This window comes from Rhea pennata, chromosome 5 (assembly GCF_028389875.1).
Source record: "Rhea pennata isolate bPtePen1 chromosome 5, bPtePen1.pri, whole genome shotgun sequence".
Lineage (NCBI taxonomy): Eukaryota > Metazoa > Chordata > Aves > Rheiformes > Rheidae > Rhea > Rhea pennata.
The window spans coordinates 36,505,032-36,528,487 of record NC_084667.1 but is presented as its reverse complement, the minus strand read 5'-3'; the positions used below and the strand labels follow the sequence as shown (position 1 = coordinate 36,528,487).

Sequence of the window (23,456 nt, the reverse complement as noted above, 5' to 3'; positions counted from 1 at the left end):
CTCTATTGTACCAGTCTTGTGACTGCTTCACAAATGATTGCAGAGAGGATATAGGTGAAGAGCAATTCATTTTTATCCTTTCTTTTCTTATTTCTCTCCCCTTTATGAATGTTGTTAAGAGTTGGTTTTGTTCATAGATATGATTATTTGTAAACCTTATCTACTATTGTACAGCTTAGTCCATCCTGTACTTCATATAATACAAGCTTCTAAACTATTGAAGGTGTTTCTGAATTGTAATCAGTAGTGAGTGACCTGAAATATATTACTTGTGGCTGAGATTGAATTATGTGCTTCTCGTAACCTTCTAAACTGAAAAATATGAAATGTGAACTAAAATAGTAACCACAATGTGGTTTTAAAAACAGTTGACTGTTACTTTCCTTTTGACTACCTTTGGTTGTAAAAGATTTTCCGTTTTCTTGTAAAGGTTTATCTGGATCAACTTCCAGATTGCACCAGTCATCTACCATTTCATCGTACGCAACGCTTCGAAGGGATAGGTCCAAGGTAAGTTTTAAATAACACTTGAAGGCAAATGTATGGATTGTTCAAAATGCTGTTCAGCACAGATATGTATATTCATAGCAGGAAATGGGATTCTAATAGCGTAGGTTAGGATATATTCTAACATGTGTGATCTGATAAAATCTCCTATTTTCTCACTTCATTAAACGGATCATGAAGCATGCAGGAAGCAACTGACTACATTTTAAATACATTATAAAGCAATGCTCAGAACCTAAGATCAGCAATACTACGCTAGCTGAAATTACAGCATTGAAATGTGCAAATTAATAAAAAGTAATAGCGACTTACTTTATCACTACGTTAGTGATAAAGTAAGGGAAAGAGTTAATTTTCTTTTTTTTATTTACTTCTTACAAAGCCTTAATTGCAACATGTGTTTTGTATATCATGTGACTTCTACAGGAGAGACCAAAGAGTGCCTTGGAACGTTTATACTCTGGAGACCACCAGAGAGGCAAGATGAGTGCGGAGGAACAACTAGAAAGAATGAAGCGGCATCAGAAGGCATTAGTTCGTGAACGCAAGAGAACTCTTAGCCAAGGAGAAAGGCAGTCTGTTTCATCCCGGTCTTTCATCAGGCCCATTTCTGCAGACCTAGGCTCAGTATGTTAGATATGCCTTAAAAGGACTAGACTGAACATGATCTTTGGATTTTTTTTTTCTAGCAAGCACTTTCACTTGAGTATGTGTGATGCTTCTAGTCTAATGAAATTAGTGTTATACAGTGTAAAATGAGATCAGAGAGCGTGAATAACAGATCTTTTTTTTAACTAGTAGTTACAGTATATGTAGCAGGTTCAGCAGGTAAGTTGGTCAGAGGTTAGTGTGCTAAGTGGAGACTAGAATATATTGGAGTGATTTAAGAGACGTTTTTTACTGGATTTGTATTTAGAACGTGTAAGAAGTTTGTACAGTTTTCAAACTACTTCATAATGGAATGGGCCTTTTAGAATGTTCTTTTCCACCATGGATTTTTTTTCTTTTAAATTCTTAAGTTATAAGATAGTTGTGATAATATCAGGTGAAGGTGGAGGGGTTTGTTTGTTTGTTTTAGTTGGTTGGTTTGGGGTTTTTTTGCTTTAAGATTCAATAAATGGATGATCAGTTTTAAAATTAATAATTTGTATTAGGAATTTATGTAAGGGCTAATGTATTTTAATTGTTATCAATTCTTCTTTAAAGCTAAAAATGTAGAATATTCTAATAAGGCTCAACTTTAAGTTGATGAAGAAAAAGATTTTTGTTGCGTTCTGAGATGAGATGCTGTACAGAATGTAAGTTTGTAATGACACGTTTTGGATACTAACCAAAGCAGTTCTAATTGGTGAAGTTATCCAGTTGCTCCCTTGGTGCTAAACCAAGATTGTACTGTAATTGCACTTATGCTGTGGTCTTTGAATTTATTTTTTTATTTGATTCACAGAGCTTTAGAATGATCACGTTATTTTACCTAATTCATTGCACAAGATCTCTTGCTTTTAGATTTGTCACTCATCATACCTAATGCCTCTTCTTTTTTTGTTTTTTTTGTTTGTTTTTGTTTTTGTTTTCAATTTGCAGAATTTTTAGTTACTTTAAAATTTCTAACTGAACTACTCAATTTTTACCAGGCTTAATTGCATTTAGAACATGTGCGTCAATAACGAGCATTTAAAATTCCCCTATAATATTCAATCTTTTGTTCCCATTTCTTATAAGCCTTCAGTAACACTAATTTACAGCCAGTTATTTGTATTCACTTTCCTAGTGAATATGAGTGCACTACTTGGAGACATTAATCTGTTTTGTCTTCTGTTTTGCGATCACAAATTTATTAATAAAGATAGTGCATAGAATTTTGGGAATTGGAGAACTTTGGTATCGCTGTTATTTTCATATTTTAGTTAGAAGAACTAAGCCTGAGCTAAATGAGTCTAATATTTCATGACTCTAACGTAACACACACAAGTCTAATTTAAATGTTTTTGTAACACTCCATATTAACATCTGTAGCGAACATTTTATCTATAAATTTGGGTGCCATCTTGGTCTTTTTCTTGCTGTAAAGACTTAAATTAATCTTTTAGCCCTGGAAATGTTTCGTAATGATCATCTCTTGTACCTATAGGGCTTCAACAAACAAAAAGCATGTTTTATAGCACAATTACTTATGGCATTACAATTATTTAGCAGCCAAAATGATGAACAATTAAATGTATAATTGAAGTGCTGCTCAGTATGTAACATTTGCTTTAAACATACATTGTATGTGTAACTCTAATTTTTAATCGGTCAGTGCTCTAGCACAGTATGGCATTTAAAATATTGATCACAGTACATGAATTCATTTGTTATATAAAATGCCTTTTTAATGTAAAAGTCGCAACATCAAAGCCAATAAAAATATTGCTTCATAATAATGGTTTGATGTTTTTCTTACATATATATACATATATATATATAACAACTTGAAAATAATACTGTGTATTTAAAATATACTATGCCAATCAGGCCTGGTTTAAATATGAGTAGAAGAATGGGTTTGGAGATTTACTATGAGAAAATATTTTTTTCTTTTTTGAACTCTGAAAAGAAACATCTCAGTTTTTGAGATATAGTTGCCTTTTTAGCTGCTTATTGTTTTTAATATAACTAGAAGATGTATATCTTCAGAGTGAATACTGAGAGCTTGTGCATGAATAGGTTTCAAGTAGATATAAGTAGCGTGGATTCTGAGGACTTTGTATGGAGTTCAGACTTCAGTCAAAATAAGATTTATAATTTAAACATCAGAAATATCTTTAAGAGACATATTATGGCATGTTCTCCTACTGATACTGTCAAGTACTTCAGGAGATAAATGTTTTTAGTTCTTTTGTTCCTTTCCTGCTGCTTTTAATTTCAACTTCATGTGGTAAAGTTGATGAAATCTGCTGGGTAGAGTGATGCTGCAGTTAAACCTATTTTTTTGACACTTACGAACAAAAATATGTTGATAGTGTTCTTTAGCATGCCTTTTTATACATCTGTATTGTATGCATAACTTTGAAGGAGCTGTTTAGGCATTATGATAAGGGAATTCTAAAATTAAGCTATTTAAATATGCTCTGATTTTATTATTGCTAAGTATTTATCTTGTGAAGACAGAATATGAGAGATTTGAGAGGCTTTTAATCTGCTTTTAGTGGAGTCTTACTAAGATATTTTAAGTTCTTGATATTACTGTTAACTTCTCTTGAATTTGAAAATACCTAAAATACTATCAGCAGTAATCACTAAGTATTTTTCTAGAAAGCCATATAAAATTTACAAGTGGCAGCTCTCACCCTGCGGTATAAGTGGCCATTCTGTGCAGTGATTCAAAGTTACAGCGCATTGTTTGGTTGTGATGCCTAGGACCGTCAGTCTGTCAGCTCGCTGGTGTAGACATCTGCCCTTCCACTGATGTTCATGTGTAGGCAATTCCTTATTGACAGGCATATGTGAAATCATGACAAATACATTTGTTAGAATTCAGTACTACTGAATAGTTGCCTACAGGCAATACCAGTCGCCTATAGGACTTAACAATACTTAGAAAGCCATGTAGCACAACAAAAATGAAATCTAAAATCAAACGTTCCAAGAAATAGAGTTGTGTTTTGCTTCTCTCATCATTTAAGATTTTACTTTGTAGACTCTTTCAGCAGCAGAACATTTGCAACAGTAGTTATAAACATTGCTAAATGGTGGATTTGTCAGTATGGTTGAAAGCTGTTAATTCTTTTGTATCTATTACCAGTGGAAGCGAGAGCAAGAATTTGATTTGCAGTTACTTGAGAGGGTAATTCGTGGAGAAGACAGTGATGAAAACAACTGGTTAAAAGTTCAGCCAGTGGCAGTAACAGAAACAGATCTGGAGCCTCAAGATTATAATTTAGATATCAGCAGAGAGGTAACACTCATACTTTATTACTTCCTATTTTGTACCTCAAAATATTAACCTTTTAAAGTTTTAGCTAATGAATCTTAATGTTTTGTTCTAAAAGCTAGCTGGAAGTTCTAACTAGAAGGAAGGAGGCTTTTAGACACTGAAAGGGAAGCGTGTCAGTAGCCTTACACTAAGACTTTGCGTATAATTTGTGCAAGCATGTGTCTCTGGGGAAAGAAAAAACCAGTAAAGGTTGGCTCTTCTACACAACAGACTTCATAGGGAAAAAGTGATTAAATTAGACAATGTTTTGTAAACTAGAAAAAAAGATGGGAAGACAACATAAAGAGAATTTAAAGTAAGAAACAAGTAAGTAGCAGTTCTACAGAGCTAGCTTGCTCTTCATTTCGATCTCACAAAATATAATGGAGAAGAGTGAACACTGCATTGTGCTGGTCGGGAAAGAAGACACCATTCTGTTGACTTTTCAAATGACTTGGTTGGTATTCTGGGTGTTAGATCTTATTTGCAACTCTAGCCCAAAAAGCATTTGTTTGAAATGCTATTGAGCCATCTGGTGGAAAGGAAAGAATATAGCAAGCAGAAAGATTTAGGTGGATAGTGTGCAATGTGTAAAATGCCACAGCAAATGGAAATTCAGTAAAATTAAGATACCTGAATTTTTTTAAACCTACTCTGAAGTTTGTTGTCAGTGTACCATTTTATATAGAGAGATACTTTTATAAAGATGACCTTAAAGTACCTGTGAGCCATTATCCTTTGATCTCTACATATGAATGCACATTTCTCTTAATCTTTGTATATGTTTTGAAGAGAATTCTGTGTTCCAGTAAACTTCGAAGATGGAAAAAATGTTCATTGTCTTTCCTTGTTTCACTTTACCATTACAGTCTTGTCCAGAAGGTTTCCAAGGCTGCCTCAATTACTTGTCACATTCAAATTATTGCCTTCAGTCTAGGCTAGAAAATATTTATAGGCATTTCTGTTATACCTCAGAATAACTGAATCAGGTCTGAGGATCTGGATCAAAACATTCTTTTTCAGGTGGCATAGGTTATCTTTTTCTATTTGTGTATCCATCCTCTTCACCTGGCCACTTCTGTAGCTCATAAGGAAATGTATGCATTTGTGTCTTTATGGCTCACATGATAACTGAGTTTGTTCTGAAAGAGACTGGATGAATTTTGGTCTAAATATATATAGCTACTGAGCTCCAAAGGAGAGTTAGATCCAAAGGTGTGGAAATGCAGTGGAAAATGAAGATTTATCAGGAAACGTTGTCCTAGGGTTTATCAGGAAGAAAGAATAAAAATTTGAGTTTGTGATTTTAGTGTTGCTTGAGTTATGAGTAAGAATTACTGTTTTGTGTGTTTTGGGGCTAGTAATTGCTTGTTAATTACTGAGCCTAATCAGTAAGGGCTAGGTCAGGTCACTTCACAGGCACTGTTGAATTAATGTGAATTCAGTTAAGTGACATAAAGGTGAAAAATTTAGAACTTTTTTTTTTTAATCTAAAACTTTGGATTTTGGAAACTCATTGCTTCATGCACTTTCTGGAAGAAAGTAAATGTCACTCCAGTTTTCTAAAAGGGCATGAAGGAGGATGTAGGGAACTGTAGACCAGCCAGCCTAACCTCAGTCCCTGGAAAGGACCTGGAAAGGTGTCTCCCATAACATCCTCATAGGCAAGCTCAGGAAGTAAGAGCTAGATGAGCCAGCAGTGAGTTGGGTTGAGAACTGGCTGAAAGGCAGAGCTCGGAGGGTTGTGATCAGCAGCACAAAGTCTAGCTGGCAGCCTGTGGCTAGCTGTGCACCCCTCAACTGGCCAACACTGGGTCCAATCCTGATCCACCTATTCACCAGTGACTTGGATGAAGGGACTGAGTAAACCCTCTGCAAGTTTGCTGATGAAGCAAAACTAGGAGGAATGGCTGATAAGTGGAGGGTTGTGCTGCCATTCAGAGGGACCTGGACAGGCTGGAGAAATGGGCAGAGAGGAACCTCATGAGGTTCAACAAGGGCAATTGCAGAGTCCTGCACAGAAGGAGGAATAACCCTAGGCACCAGCACAAGCTGGGGGCTGACCTTCTGGAGAGCAGCTCTGCAGGGAAGGACCTGGGAGTGCTGGTGGATGACAAACTGATTATGAGGCAGCAATGTGCCCTTGTGGCCAGGAAGGCCAATGGTCTCCTGGGGTGCATTAGGAGGAGTGTTGCCAGCAGGTCGAGGCAGGTGATCCTGCCCCTCTACTCAGCCCTGGGGAGGTCTCCTCTCGAGTACTGTGTCCAGTTCTGGGCTCCCCAGTACAAGAGAGACATGGAGTTGCTGGAGAGAGTCCAGTGTAGGGCTGCTAAGATGATGAAGGGAGTGGAGCATCTCTCATGTGAGGAAAGACTGTGAGCACTGGGACTGTTCAGCCGAGAGAAGAGAAGACTGAGGGGGGGATCTTATCAGTGTGTTTACACTGATAAATAAGTGTCTGAAGGAAGGGTATAAAGAGGATGAGGCCAGACTCTTTTCAGCGTTTCCCAGCGATAGGATAGGAGGCAGCGGGCACAAACTGAAACACAGGCAGTTCCACCTGAATATGAGGAAGAACCTCTTTTCTGTGAGAGTGACAGAGCACTGGAACAGGTTGCCCAGGGAGGTTGTGGAGTCTCTGTTCTTGGAGATACTCAAAAGCTATCTGGACATGGTCCTGGGCAGTCTGCTCTAGGTGATCCTGCTTGAGCAGAGGGATTGGACTAGGTAATCTCCAGAGGTCCCTTCCAACCTCAACTGTTCTGTGATTTGTGAGTGTTTAACAAAAGTACAAAGACGAAAAAATAGTTCCCCATTTTCTCTCTCTTTTTTTCCTTCTTTGCTCACACATTCTCTAATTGTGCTCTTCAGGAGTAGTCTGTTCAGTTTAACAAGTGCTGGTTTTCAAAGTCCTTTTGTAAATGGAATTTTCATAAGGTGATTTAGATCTCTTATGTAGAATGAAGTTTTATGACCATGAAACTGATCCTAGCAAAAACTTGCTGCTAGGTTTTATGCAGTCAGCCTAATTATTAAAATGTTCAGTCTACATTATTTTGTCCATGCAACATGTTATCTCACAATATTAGTGTATTTCTGGGTCAGATCCCTGGGTAACTTTTGAACACCTAGGGTTTCAGATTTTATAGTCCAAGAATTTGCAAGGATGGTTATAAAATACCGGCTTCATTCTTTGCTGCTCACAAAGAAAGATGATGCAGTCTCAAAAGAATGGTTTAGATTTAAATGTTAAAACATCAGGTGTCATAGGTATCTTCCAGTGTTGTTCTAAAATCTCAGGTTATCCAGTCAGTCTTGTATTTGGCTGCTTCTTTCTGATGTAACAAGTTCAGGCATAACATCCCACTTTGGGCTCTGCACTGCACTCTCCTGAGCTGGAGAGAGGGTTCTAATTGATTCTGATTTCTACTGTAATCACCTTTTAAGACTTGTTTTATCTATCTTCTAAATTAAAGTTAATCAAAGAAAAACTATTAAAAGCACATCAGTTCATGTCCAGAATGAATGCTTAGCATCAGGAAATTTATAGCTTGTGAAGACTCATGCTTCATTCTTTCCACTGTGTCCTCCCACTGAGGAGAATGTATCTCAAAAGTGTTTTTTGTTTTTTTCTTTTTCTTTAAAAAGTCTTTCTTATTAAAAACTTGATGCTTGTTTTCTTTCCACAGTTGTCAAAACCTGAGAAGGTTGCAATTCCAGAACGGTATGTTGAGCTGGAGCCAGAAGAGCCTCTTTCTACAGAAGAGCTGGCAGCAAGGCAGCGTAAAGCTGAAAAGATAAAGAATATTCTTACTAAATCAAGGTCAGTTATTTTTCAAATTTTATAAAGGAGGTGGTATTTAACACTGGGAACCAACTTCCTACAACAGATTGTTTCTAATTCAGTTATCTATGTGTAATATTTTCTGACTTTTAGAAAGTGCAGGCAGAATTTATGTAGTAATATGTTTAATGCTCCTTTTTAAAACTGGGTAGAAGAGAGACTAATAGTGATGACTTCTGCGTGTGTCCATTTTTATTATTAATTTCAAACAAAAAACATTTTTATAGTGCTTTCATGTAAACATATTTACTGCAAAGGGCTTTCAGACGTACTTAAGGCTATGCACAAATAGTGAACGTGCAGTGGCTACATCGTTCATCTTTGTATGCCGTAGTTATTTACTTACAGTATCTAACACGTTATTTTAAAGAGCCTTATTGAAATGTGAAACTTTATATGTAAAGTTCTGAGAACAGCTGTGTGAACACAAGCTCTGTTCTCATGTGCACAGTGAATTCTTTATATTTGTAACTGTTAATGTTGTTTTGCACTTTCCCACTAGTATGCACAATCTACAGCCTACTATTGCCCAGGACAAACACAACTCAGTTGATTTAGATTCACAGTTGCAAGAGCAGGAACGCATCATTACCATATCATACGCTTTGGCTTCTGAAGCCTCTCAGAGGAGCAAGGAGGTAGCAGGTAATACTTATTCACAAAATAACAGCTGTTTCTACCTGCTTCTGAAATTATGTGGGGGTGTTGCTAAACTGCTGGTATAAGAGAGAGTTTGTTATTTGTATTCAAAATTGTGAATTATATGTATAGATATCAAATCTAGAGTCGCTAAAGATTTGCATTTATTATTTGGCCTTCAGTGGCAGGGGGGAAGGGGAAAAATATAAAAAGTTCAGAACTTGAAAGTCAGTTGTTACTAATGGTGCTAAAAATTTAACATTTTCAAGGAATTCCCTGTAATCTCATTAAATGAGGTACTTGTATATTCATTTAATAAAAAATAAATTGATCTGTGACTGGAAAAAAAATCAAGACAAAGGGATTCTTTCCTTTCAAGAAAGATTCACTGGAACAACAACTGTGATTAGAATACAGTCACCTGGAGCTTAACCTGTATGCCAAAATGCCAATTGTATGACAGTATGCCAAAAAAGACGTAAAATGAGTGTCTGGTGAGCAAGGTTAGAGATCAGAGCAAGACATCCATACACTCATTCTGTTTGATGCCTCGAAATTAGTGGCTCTTTTGCAGTATTTTATTAAAAATGATAATTTCACTCTTGATTGCTTTATAGTTGAAATATGTAAGAAACATCAGCCAATTTGTATCACTCATGACAGTGAACACATAGCTATTTTAGCAAGTATCTGACTAGTCATTTGTAACTGGCACAACTCACTGTTGCACTGGAGAATGGAAATAATGGAAACTTAACTATGATAGAGAAAAAATATGCACATTTCTCATCTGAAGTTGTCAGTTTAACCTTACAGCACTTGCCACAGAAGCCTTTAAGACCTTCCCATTAAAGACAGAGTATTCCAATATCCAGATGCGTGGTGTGCGTTTATAGGAACAGGCTGTTGACTGAATATGGCTGTATACTCAAGGATGCAATGGCAGCTAAACCCAAAGGGAGTGTAGTTTGAGGAGATGCAATATATTTTCAATTTATGATCTTGAGAGTTTGGAGAAGTTCTGTGGGTATTTTCTTTACTGGAAAGGATAAAATGATTCACTGAGGAAAAAAGCAGCGCTTAAATGCATGGAGGGTGGGGAAAGCATTCTGTTACATTCAAATTCAGCTAATTTTACAAAGACCAAAGCTCAGCTTCTATTAAAAGTGGTAGCTTTCTTTTATGTTAAATAAAGATATGGAAACCATGCCATATTCTTTTTCACTTAAATGCCTAACAGACTGGACATTAGAAAGGAACAGAACTGTAAGGTCTTGGGAGGATTTCAGCAGCAACCTTTTGGACTCTCAGGCATCTGTACATATAAACTGTGTCTCTGCAGTCAGTCTGGTTCCCCTTTAGTGAGCAGGTCATCTGTGTGCTAACACTGGCTTGGGTTGTGGAGCAGGACTTTGTGCCAGGAGATGAGAATCAATGCAGCATTTTGCCATGTGAGTTCTAGCTTCTTCTGGGAAAAGCTAACACAGAAGCAAAGATCTGCAAGGATGAACACAGCCCTTACTTGACTTTGTTTCTCTGTCTGTACTGCAAGACTGCATGCAGTACCTGCCATGCTGGACAGACTTTATGAGGCCAGTTAACATACTTCTTGGTGGGCAGGAATTTGCAGTAACTGCACAGTACTGAAATACATGTTTGATCTCACTATGTTGTATAGTGAATGTGCTAGCTATGCTTTCATTACTATTTTTATTCTTTTGTTTAATGTTTTGGTTGCAATTATTTCAAAAGTGTGATCACTATTCTTAAGAGTGCGTAACTGCGCAATTCTTTCTAATTCTTTAGCCCTCCCCAAAGAGGGAATTAAAACATACATTATCATTCAGGTGTTTTAAGTTTTGCCTGAAAAGTACATTTGTGGTCAGTTGTGAATTTTTGGTTTTGTTTTTTCAGTTTAATTTAATACTTTTGTGAAGCTCAATAGCTAGTTCTTTTTTCTTTGAGACACTTTAAAAAAGTCAGATACTGCACTTCCATATGAAGTCTTTAGGTAAGCATCAACCTCCATGCACAGAGTTGTCTTTGCAACATTTGTACCTGTAATTTTCACTTTTTTCAACATACCTTGCTTAGATTTCAATTATTACTTTTCCATAAAAAAAAACTTTCAGAAAATTATAAAATAAGGAGAAATAGTTCGTTTTTGATAGAAAATATATAAACCTGGGCCATAGGGCATTTTATGGTGATATAAGCAATTAAAAAAAAACATGTGATACTTTGCACAGCTGATTGTACCATCCCCATTTATTCTAATTTTACAGATCAATAAATTCATTAACATTCTTATTTTTGTAGTTTGGTTTTAAAATTCGAATTGTCAGCAGTTTTCCTTACTGACTAAGCAGACTATCTCTGAAAATCCAAAACTAAATGTCCAGATTTTGTATGAAAATGACTTTGGAAAAGGTTTTGAAGCTTCACTTTTCTGTTTCTTTGTGAAGCAATTGACATACTTTAGGATACTATGAAAACACTTTTAATACAAATTTTGCATTGTTCTAACCTCTTCAAAGCAATATCACAAGGTGATATCACAAGATAATAAGAAATCTTCCTTCCAAATGGAAATCATATCATGAATCTGAAAGATCAAAATCAGATACAGAAGTATCAAAAAGTCACTTCCCTAGTTGTTACTTGGAAATAGGTACAGCTTTGTCTTCCAAAAAAAGTAAAAGCAGAACTTAAAATTGAGTTCAGTTTGAGTTGCTTTTGTTTTAGGATTGTTTTCTGTATCATTACTCTATTATAAACAAAGATTGTTTTATTTTGTAATGGTCTTTATTCTGAAATTTCAAGCTGAGATCAGAAAATGAATTTACTATATCATGCACTATATTAAGCAATGTTATATACATTTGTAAAATATTTCTTAATTCTGTGGTTTTCTAGATACCATATTTCTGTTTATTTGCGTATTATAAAGGAAATACTGAAAACCTGTATAACCTCGGTGAAATTTTGAAACAAATCTAGCAAATATAGGTGCTATTCCAGAATTCCCACTTTTAAAAGCAGAGCTTGATTAGGATTAGTTTGATGTTGTATGCCTTAAAATGTTCCAGTAAAACTTCATCTTAATGTAGGTTGCCCCTGTTCTCATCAGAATAGGAATGTTTGTTTGCACAGTTTAGTGCAACTGATAAGAAAAAATAAATAAAAAAGCAGGTGGAAATGTTGTTGTTTAAATTGTGTTCCATGTAACTAAAATAGTGAATCACCTCATTGCATTACTAATCAGATTTCCTATTCTTGTGGTAAAAAAGATTAAATAAATAATAATAAGGTGGTTGTTGTAATATGTATGCTTGATTGTGCTGCCTAATTCCTGTATGTGATCCCTTCCAGCTCAGCAGTTGACCTATCCATCTAAAGCACCCTCACCTTCTGTACCACAACCACCTCACTCTCCCTTAAGCAATGGATTTCACTACACATTTGTCTAAACACCTTAAAAGTAAGAACTAACTGCTCTTGGCATGTCTGATTTGCCATTGTACCTTTGCTATGACTTGCTGAATTTTAACACTCTTTACTAGCCCTAAATTAGATCCAAATGTATGCATGCGTATGTTTTTCAGAGAACAGAAAATTTTATTCTTGTGTAGTAAATACTACTTCTAATGAGCTAACACAGGAGCTAATAAAGTCTTCACCTAACTGCTGTGGCTTTATGGATAAGATACTACATAATGTGGGGGAGGAAGGAAGACATCTGCTATTGATAGCATGGGGCCAGATTTTCAGCAATGGTTTGTACTTCCATTGCTAGAGTTGTGTACTGCCGTGGCTATAGTAAGGGCACGTAGGTATTTTTGCCTGTGCGTGGCATGTACCTTCACTGCACAGGAAGCTCTGAAATGTAAATAAAGCCGTTGCAAGGAAGGATTTCTTTTATGGGCTGATATGTCACACTTGAACTAACGCTGGAGACTTGTTTGAGGTGAACTAAAAATTTGGCCCTTTATAACTAATTTTACAATATTTTCTTCAAATATTTTGTGCATTCAATGCTTTTTCCGTTTAATTATGTCAACAGAAGAACTATTTTTTTGTTTCTGATTAGGTTATTTTGCCATTTCAAGTAAAACAGATGCTTTATTAAAAATTAATGTAATTTCATTGCGCTTATAAAGTATGTGTATCGTGTGTAGATATATCTACCTAGATGTGTACGTTTTCTTCAGGAAAACTATCAAGAAAACTCAGTAACTTTAGCAATATGCAAGAGAGATAGTAGTTCAGGCATTAGCTCTCTGGCATCATGTAATAATTGCTCACTTAATGTGTGTGTATTAGTTGTTCATCCTGTCAAATTGCAGAAGGCTTTAATACAAATGTGTTTCCTAAAAGTGCTTACTACTTGGCAATAGTATTCTCACTTTAATTTTTAACCTCATTTTATTTTACTCCGTACTAGCCAAAGCAGTAACTGAGCATTGACATAAGACTCAAAGCAAAACTCACATAGTGACGCTACATGGAAGAAAGAAAAGTTCATAACCAGCTTTCTGTGAAGATACTCACCAGCTGACCACGTGTTCTTTTGAAAATATATTCTGAGAATAATAGGGGGATTTTCTATGAAAACTGAGCAAATTGCAAATCAATTTATTTTGACTTCTATTTAGTTCAGACTTTTTATATGAATAAATGGCACTTTTAACAAACTGTAAGATACTGACAATGTATTTTTAGAACAGAATATATTTTAGAACTTTTTTAATCAAGGGCTGAATTTGTTTTAAGAGAAACTACTTACATAAATGTTACAAGATGCTGTTACTTCCCCCTCAGGCTTAAACGTACAATATAAAGTTCCATGAATGAATAAATGTAAATTGAACAATCCTAGAAGCACATTCATAGCATATGGGTAAAGCTAACTCAGTTGAGAGGTTTGCTGAAAGAGGGTTTTGGAATGGATGTTTTCACTCTTTTGCCTGTTAAACAATACGTTGCGAGGAACTTCTAGCGTGGGTTTCTAAATGTTGCTAAACACTGTATAGCTGAAATTGTCTAAAAAAGGCATGATGATACTCAGTTTTAACTCCAGTTTCTGTTTTGATCCCATATGATTAACTTGCCGTTATCAACATACAGTATGTTATGTTGCTCTTGACAATAAAGCTGTCCACTCAATAACAAACAGCTAACAAATTATATTTTTTCATACATTGAGATGTGGAAGAAAAAGAAAATATGTGAAGTAAGCAATAAGATTTAATAGAATATGTCATTTTACTAATAAATATGTATTTTTCTCCTGATTTTTTTCAATAAATAATAAAATATGATATATTAATTAGTATTTATCTGGAAACAGCAAAGCTAATGTAATGTGGCACCTGCTAATTTTGTGTGTAGATTCAGTGGTGCTCAACTTTGCCAAACTTTCAAATTCAGTGTTTTTCTTATGTATAGGGCAAAGAGTAAGGTGGTTACATATGGAGAAAATGAGATTAAATGAATTGTGATTCCTTTACTTGAAAAACTGTATACACATTGAATGCCAGAAATTGCCCGATATTATGTAATTGTTAGTTGAGTTCAGCTGTGAATAAGAATGGCTGAGAAATACTTCTGCAGTATTTTGGGAAACCACTAACATGTATGTTTGCTGTATTCAAGTAATAGTTACAAAACACTTGAAATTGATTGACTTTCAAGTTTCGGACTGTAAGACAAATCATTATATTAACACTATACTCAGAAATATCCTTAAAAGTATGTATTTAGCTAATGCAATCTATTTTACCTCAACACTGCCAGTATCAACTTTGAAACCTTTGCCAAAAGAATGATTTATTTTTGCCTTTATAAAAAGTTTTGAAAATAAATATTTTGCAAGAAAACAATAATTTAAATAAAATGTAACAGTTGGAAAATGGTATATGTACAGATTAAAATATTAACATAACTGCCTCCTTTTGTCTCTGTCTTGTCTGTTCTCTAATTAGCATCCATAGTTTAAAATTCCTGAATTGTTTGTGGTGGTCTAGCATTTTGCTCTTTTGATTCAAATCCCATTGAGGTTCCTGAGTTCTGCACTGGTTTCAGTAGGAATTGGATCAAGTTTCCTGTACACCAATTTATTTATTTATTTTTTTAAGTATGTCATGGCATTTGATGAAATCTATCTTTATTCTTAAACAGAGAGATTTTTCGCAGTTGTCCTAAATACTGCTACAATACTATCCTTACTGTCTTGTAGATGCATCTGTTCATCTGGCATGTTCCTGTCCATTTAGTTTCTGGCAAAATGAAGTACCAAAAGTAACTTTCATTTTGAGAAAAAAAAATGTTATTTCCCACCTTCTAAAGCTGGAGGCATCACACAGTAACACGTGCAGTATGTATGAATATGGTATTTACCAAAGAGATACTTGGCAGTCGACCACTATACCAGATTTCAGTAGCACCAGCTGCTAGTAATTGCACTATGACATTTCCCTCAAATGACATGAGTTTGATGTCAGCCAGTGGAAGTGCTTAATTCTTCTGAAGCTTAAAGCTTAGTATGTAGAACTAAATGTGGAAAACCAATGAAACAAAACAAAAACAAAACAAAAAAAAAGGTAGTAGTAAGTATTTCTGTGGCTCAATATTGACTCTGTGAACTTGAGAGTTTAGTATTTGACCTTGAGAGGCACGAAGCAGGAATTCAAAATTGAGCTGCTTATGAAATGCTTGTCTTGTTTCTCTGACATACAAGGCTGGAAACACATAGCATTTCACCACAGTTTTTTGGGTCAATGCAACTGCATTCTTGCTCCACGAATTTTGCTAAGCAATCTGGCAGCAGAGGATGAGGCTGTGGTAGGTGGGTGAAGAGCATCCTCAGCAGGTTCCTGGACTACCTCCACTATTGGCTAGTAACTCCACCTGCTGCTCAGGGAGAGAAGAGGAAGGGGCTGCAGGCACTTCTGTTCTGCAAGGCGCAAGAGATGTTCATTTTCTTTCCTTCAATCAACTTGTAGGTCATGCATGCAAAATCTGTTTCTTCGTGCCTGCAGTAAATAGGATTTTGTGCCAAACAGCTACACCATTAATATTTTTAGTGAAACTAACATTTCTAAAGATTTTGATCTGGGGTAAATCAAACATCTATGTCCATAATGAATACCATGTTTGACAAGATTTTTTTTCTTCCAAAACTTTTTCTTGAATATACGTAATCCTGTTCTGTAGTGACCATCTTTTTGCAGGCCTGGATGTAGTCTTTAAATAATTACAGCTAATTTTCATTTGTATAAAGAGTTTGGTTTGGGTTGATTTCCTTTTTTGGTTCTGTTTCTGGTAATCAAAGTGTTGATTTGTAGGTGTTACACACTACTCTGATACGAAGACTAGAAAAAGGAAGTGTGTGCTAGAAGACTAAAGTATTGCTCAATTTGTTTTCTCTCGAAGGTAGCATTTTTTTTCCTTTGTCTGCTAAGCAACTTAAATATTTGAGATTCTTCATAATAAAAGAAATGAAATATATTAGAAAGCACTAGCAGTTCTTCTTGTGAAGGCACTGTTTTCTAATTAGTGTTTTGTGATGTGACTGTGAATTCTCCCTTTTTACATCGGTGTTTTGAGCTTGTTGCATTAAGGTTATTAAAATTTTACTGCATAGATGAATTTCTGAAACCACAGCCTAATATTCGTATTATACCACTGCTTTCATCTCTTTGAACTTGCATGAAGCCTTCCCACTTCTCCTCCCCAACCCCCGTTATTTTTCCATTATCTTATTCCGAATTTATATTTACCTGATAGGCTGCTAGGAAATCCTGCCAAGCCGTAGAGCTGTTGCTCATCTTCGTATATCTGTATAAAACTGACTATTTGGAAGAGCTGGAGAGCAGCGTGCGTTAGAGGCATCCAGACTATTTTGAAAAGGTTGGAAAAAAAACGTAATCAGAAAGATTTTTCAGAAAGCAACTAATTTAGCAGATTTTATTCTGGAAAATGGAATGCAGACTAAAAACTTGTGAAAGTTGCTTCCAAACCTGTGCTGCTATTTCAAAAAAGTTGTCAAGGGTCAAGTGAAGTGGTCTCGGGTATGTTATAACATTTGAAAGGGTTGGTGTTTTGAGAAAGCAAAGTGCTCCCAGCAGGCTGTTACTGCTCACAGTGTTATTTTTGCACCTGCACCATTTATTTAACTGATTTCCAGATCTTCAAATATATGTGTATATTATCTTTTATTTGTGTCTTATGCCTCTCTGTAAAATTTCTTATCTCATATGTGTCACAGCAATTAACTTCTGGATGTTATATAAAGGAAAGACCAGATTTATTTAGTCCCAAAACTTGGAAGATACAGAAGGCATGATCTGATGCTTTACTCCTCTGATCTATGTCTGGGTATTTAAAAGTGTTTGCTTGTGTAGACATGAAAAATTGCTGTATTTTCCACACCTAGTAAACATTCTAGTTGGTTATTTGGCTGTATTCAAAAGGCTAAGACTTTTATTGCTCTACTAGCAAAAGCAACCTTTCTTCATAGTGGAGCAGTACAAAGAAAGAGCACAAAATGTACACACATCACAGTACCTGAAATTCTGTTTGAACAACTGTATTGATTGAGTCTGACCCTGTTACATTTTTTTTCTATTATTTGAAAAGGTGCATCTAACTGTAGCTGAATTGAACCAACTGAGATGAACTTTCCATGAAAACTTCTTGAGGTATTTCTCTAGTTCAAAGCTTTGGAATTTTAAAGAGCATTTTTAATACAAGTCTGTTGATGTATTCAGTGCCACAACCATACTTTGAATGTTAAACTACAGATAATCCTAACAGGAAGGTGAAATTGTAAAGCTTACCATGAAATTACTGGGAGATGACAGAAAAACTTTGCTAAATATAAAACAAAATTAAACCAGAAAGTATTGCATGTGGAATAGCGTGTTTGTGTACTGTTTACTTGTTATTTACTTACGTTATCATAAGTGTTTCTTGTTGCCTTGGGGTAATCAACAGCCTCTATACAAAAAACCTAAAGCACTTGAACACCATTTACTGAGCGGCTATTGATGAAACTGTTATATAAGCTTAAAAGACAATGATATTTGCTTCTTGTCTGCTAGGAGAAGCCTTTTACCGGAAGCTGTAGCATAAGAAAGTACCAAAGGATGGAAGGGATTAGGCAAATGAAGGTGAGTGGTGAGTTTTTAGGAAATAGTTGCAGATACGCGTCTGCAAACAGGAGCAAGCAAGAGAAGTAAGGGGCTGAGGGTGAGAGTGGAAAACAGCCTAGTGGTTTAAAATAAAATAGCTGTAAAAAGATTCAAGGAGCTGGAATACCTGGCAAGAGAGAATGTGAAGCCTGTATCCTAGTACAAAAAATACTCTGTGGATGGGATAAATGAGAGAAGTATTGATGGTGACAGCAGATGGAGAAATCATTGATGACTCAGTGTTGTGAGTACAGCAATAATCGTCTTTCATTGCGTGCTGCTGTGTTTCTCTGTACTTTTAAGCCACATTTCAGTTAAGAGTGGCTAGTATCAGTAAAGCCCTCCTTTTCCCTGTGAAACGGCTTTCCCCAAAGCCCGAGGTGGAAGAGGTGGCCGAGGTGGCCCTCCCGGGCTCAGAGGCTGGCCTTGATGGCATGTTTCTCTCTTGGCAGCTGTGATTTGCACTTGCAGGGCTTGGCATTCTGGCCCACTCCAGTCTCTTGCCTCAGTTCTGCTGTGTTGTGAGGGGCTGGCTGGATTTTGGCTCTAGTGCCACAGCTGAGAAAAGCTGTAATGTTGTTTTCTAGTTCATCTTTTGAGATATTGGGGGGATTTTGAGGTTTTTGGAAGCCCTGATTGATGGGTTATGCAAGATGCAACCTTAGCGAAATGAAACCGTTAGGAATGCTTTGTTACAGTGAGTTTTACCACTCTGGAGCAAAGAGTTGACACAAGTTATTGCTAATTTTGTTTGTATCTTGTCTTGCTTATGTTAATGGCTTTTCCAACCGCTTAGTTCATGCTGAAGAGTTCTTCTCTGTCCCTGCTGTGCTTCTTCCATACGTTCTGTGCCTTTGAGGCTCATCTTTTCCCTCCAGTATGGAACAGAGGCAAATACCAGGAGTTTGTCCCCTGCCCAGCGGATGGGTGCAGTGCGTCTCTGTGTGTGCGTGTGGGGTGTGCACACACGTGTTGAACTTGTTACCTTTTCATTCGGTGCTAAGACATTGGATCAGCCGATGTTGAGAGACAGCTGCTGAGGCTGATATTAGAAATGGTTGGCCTGCACAGTTACCAAGGCCTGATATATATGAATCCTGGAGACTCTGGGAAAAGAGAGGGGAACACCTTATGATTGCAGCTGTGTGCTCTGGCTTCCTTGAAGCCTTTTATAAACCTAAAGACTCTTCAATTTTCTTCACTGAATCCGGTTAAAAAAATGATTTGGTAAATGATTTCACACACATTTATTTGGGGTCTGGATAGTGGCTCCATCAGTTGAATACTGAGTAAATTAGATATTTTATTAAATCCAGTGCTGGCTTCTTATGTTAAGACTGCATCACTTTTGGACAAGCTATTACATTTTGAAAAGACATGTTTTGTGACTATGCATCCTTGCACACAGATCATAACTACTAGATTTTAGAGTCTGTAATGAGAAGAGAAGCAGATGCAGTGCTAACCATTTAAGGATGAAAACTTCACCTATGTGTTTTACAACTTTAGCAATAAATATGAGGGTGAAAAGAAGCCAGTTCAGATTCTCAAACTTTCTGCAGTCTTTAATGTGGTTTGATTTGCCACATTTGAAAAGAGTACAGTCCTCTTTTGATACAGGAAGAAAGCTGAAAATCCCTGATGGGACATACCTGCTGTGAGAATGGTTTAATAAAATTTCACTGCTGGTCAGGATGGGCAGTTGGGAAAAAGCTGAAAGTAAGGAAGTTTTATTTAGATGAGCCCTATATCACTTGACTAATGGTACAAAAACATCTCTTGTCATCTGTTACTTTTCATTAATCCTGTTTTTTCTTTTTTCTTTCCCCCTCAACCAGATCTTTTTGAGTTTTGGACATCATAAATGGTAAGGGAGTGGGATAGATAATAGCATGAACTGTTGGTATGATCTTGTCCTGCAGCTGTACATCAGAAATGAGTTAAATTAGATTAAATCAGTGTTTTATTTCTTTAGTGCTGTGCAAAAGCTGAGGAAACTTTTAGCTGTCCATCACCAGTGATGCTATACAACGTTGTACTACTCAGATATTTTTCCCCAGGAAAAATGTAGTTGAGGTGTCAGTCTTAAGAGTAAACAGACAAAGCCAACTTGCGCTTTTCTCATCAGTGAATGTACCTTGACACGTGTCCCTTCTCTTTTAGTCCCCTGACAGCTTCCAAGAGAGTAATGCAAATGACAATGCCAGACTTTGATTATGAGATTATTGCACTGCCACTTACGCTCTTTGTCTCCTGCAGTTTATAGAGGCAGCTTCAGTGCATAATTTAATCCTTGTTCTGGGGACTGTAGTAAATCTACAGAGATTTCTACCAGCCGTCCGCTCTGACATCAGAACAACATGTGCGCGTCATCTTTGATGTGAATTCCCCAACCAGAGCCTTAGAAGGACCGATAGCTTTGAAGCTGGCCTATAAATTGTGCTTTCAGGAATCAAGTTGTCAGCTTCCTCTTCAGGGAAAAAAGGGAGAGTAAACTGTAAAGCAGTTGCATAAAGCTACAGGGCACCTTATAGATCGGGTTTTCTTGGCCTCAGAGAACTCCTGTAGACCTCATGGTGAGAAAGAAACAGATCCCTTTTTACCTGGCATGGAAGCATCCTCTTTTGTCTCTGCAGGACCTTGTGAGTGGTGTGGGTTGTGGTGGTACTCTTCCTTTAATGTTCTAGAGGGAAATGCAAGGGGAACAGGCACCCATGTGCTTTCTACTCGGTAAAGTGTTTTCTGTCTTCCAAAGCCAAATGCTGATAATGGTTTAACCTTTGTGTAGGTAAAGATAAATTTCAGTGGGGGTTTAGAAGTGGGTGAGAACTCTCACAAGACATGGTAGTTTTTCCCTGACAAATCTAACTTGCATCAGTTTTTTTTCTTAAGGCATGTAGAAATAAATGTGGGCAGACTTCCACCTTTCTTATCGAGATAGAAGTAAGCTTGTCTTTGAGTTGAGGAGTTTCAGTGGCCAAATCTTGTTTGAAAAAAAAAACAAATGCAGTTTCCCTCTTTCTGATTCAGCCTCTGCTTACGTTTTCTGCTGTTACCTCCAGGAGTTCCTTCCGTGCCAACCTAAAAAGCAGAGAACTAACTACAGAATCAGCTGAGATACCAGCCTTGGTTTTCCTGTGTTCCCTCTCTCCAACTGAGTGTAACAGCTGAGGTCATCCTGCTGTTATCCATGCCACTAATGCTGAAGCTATAATACCAATACTGTTAAAACTGACTCCTGAATTAATTTCAGAATCTCTGTTGAATTAAAATAGCCTTTTCTGGGATATATGGAGAAGTTTCATTAATGACTTTGCAGTTACTGACATCTTGGTATTACATTTCTGAATGTTACATAGAAATAGATTACGTAGAATTCTTCCTATTCTGAGATTATTCTTTGTTCAGCATCAGAAATGAGTTGCACAAAACCTCATCAGCAGTTTAGAATCTTAATTGTCGTGCTTCAGGGGAATTAAGTTATGCTATGTTGACTTTTTTTTGGTAAAAACTGTTGCAAGAATGGTTTAATTTGTTTACTTCTTACCCTAGTATGGTCTGTTCATTTATATTTCAGACTGAAGGCCAAATCCCTTTACAAAGGCAAGAGGCTGTGCTCAATCCAGGGCAGAGAGGAGCAGTGGAGGCCCCTGTGGTGCTGACTGTGGTAGCCTGTGCTGTGGGGAAGAGACCCATGCAGCGACTGCCACGTGGGTCTGCTTTTCCTGTGCCTTACCGGGGTGGCTGCATTGGGCAGCAAAGCCGTCGAGTGAGGTTCTTTCTTGCCCTTCCTTAGGAGCTAGTGGGAAGGCAGCACGGCCCACTCAATTCCAGTGTATTTCTACAGTGACAGATTGTATCACCTTTTTGGAATGGGTATCCCAATTTAGATGTGCGCTGAAGGTTGACAGCTGTATGCAGAGACTGTCAGAGCAGCTGTGAGGGGGGAGAAGGGGTTCTGAAGAAAGAGCAGTACTGCCTTCATTGCTGGGACAGAGGAGAGGGCAGTGTATTACAGCTTCTTCCACCTGACCTTTAATTTTGTAATTCCACTTTAGGAAATAATAAACCATCAGTCATGTCTAAAAGAATGTATCTGTGAAAGCCTGATGTAAGCGTAACTAGATCATCAACAGGGGAAAATTGACTTCAGTCCATTAGGAAAGTTAATCAGCTTGACTTCTCCCCGCTGCACACCCAACTGTTATCACCAATTAAAAATATAAAACTTGGGGGGGGGGGGGTGAGAGAGTGGGAGAGACTGAACAGCTTGACCTAAGTTGATGCTGTCTCATTATTCTGTCTTCAAGAAATGAGCCTGGTTTGAACTAGTATTTTTGACAGATAATCTTGTTCTGCAGTAAGGTTTAAAAAAAATCTCAAAGGTTTTTAAAAGTTAAAAAGAAATAGAATAAATAAATAAGCCAAATATTTAGTGATAACAGAGGAATTCTTGTACTTACTATGGTCTTCCTCAGATTTTACATCACCCTTATTTCAGGCCTTAGCTAAAGCCACAGCTTGAAAGTATGAAAGGCTTTTACCAAAACTGTTGTCTACAAAACAAGTACTCTCAAACTGACTTAAGAGGAATCCAAAGCCTGTTTTTTGAATGACTATCTGTTCTTCAGCTTTTATGCTTTTAAGTAATAGCTTCATTTTTCTGGAGGTAGAGTAGCTTTTGTAAACCATGCTGATGTTTCCTTTCCTCGGTTCACACAAGAGCAATACAATTTTTTTTTAATCTATGTATTAGAGGTCTGGAATACTAGGAAAACAAAAAAATCCATACACGTCAAGTACAAAATGACTAAACTTCAGTGTCTGCTATAAGGTGGGTCCTTAAAGAAAACCAGCTTAATTATTTTGAGAAAAAAATATATTAAATGTAAATATAGAAGAGCAGATTACCTTAATCAAAATCTACAGATTTTATTTAAAATGATTCTACTTTTTCCAAAATGTAACTAACTTCAAGTCCCTCCCCCCCCCCATAACTGGTGCTGCAGTGTTTACGTTCAGTAAGTCTCTACACTGAGAGTACATACTGCTGCTTTCATGTAAGCTGACTTGCAAATGTTATCTGCATGTCATAAATTGTAGACAGAAATGGAAGATTCCCCACACGTGTCCATAATGCTTCTTAAAACACTGTTGTGGAAGAATGAGGTTGTACTTGAGGTACAGATACTACGTTCTGTCTTCTCAGCAAGGAGAGGCAATTGATCTGTCTGCACTAAGAAGCAGCAGTCTAAAAAGTTTTGATACTTTACTAGTTTCTTTACGATAATGATAACCTATAAATTTGTGGAAGAAC

General features: G+C 36.7%; 1 protein-coding gene across 6 annotated transcripts in view; it reads left to right on the top strand.

Annotated features, from left to right (window-relative positions):
- Positions 1–14,894, top strand: part of PLEKHA7 (pleckstrin homology domain containing A7) — a 147,003-nt gene extending 132,109 nt beyond the window's left edge. For 5 of the 6 annotated variants that reach the window (XM_062575940.1, XM_062575943.1, XM_062575945.1 and 2 more), the window contains 2 exons: positions 431–510; positions 934–2,930. In XM_062575940.1, the coding sequence (XP_062431924.1) occupies positions 431–510; positions 934–1,143 (290 nt within the window). In that variant the 3' untranslated portion in view covers positions 1,144–2,930. Of the gene's footprint in view, positions 1–430; positions 511–933; positions 2,931–4,291; positions 4,445–8,151; positions 8,286–8,808; positions 8,952–13,389 lie in introns of those variants that run through there. The other variant, XM_062575946.1, reaches the window with a different exon arrangement.
- Positions 14,895–23,456: the final 8,562 nt, after the last annotated feature.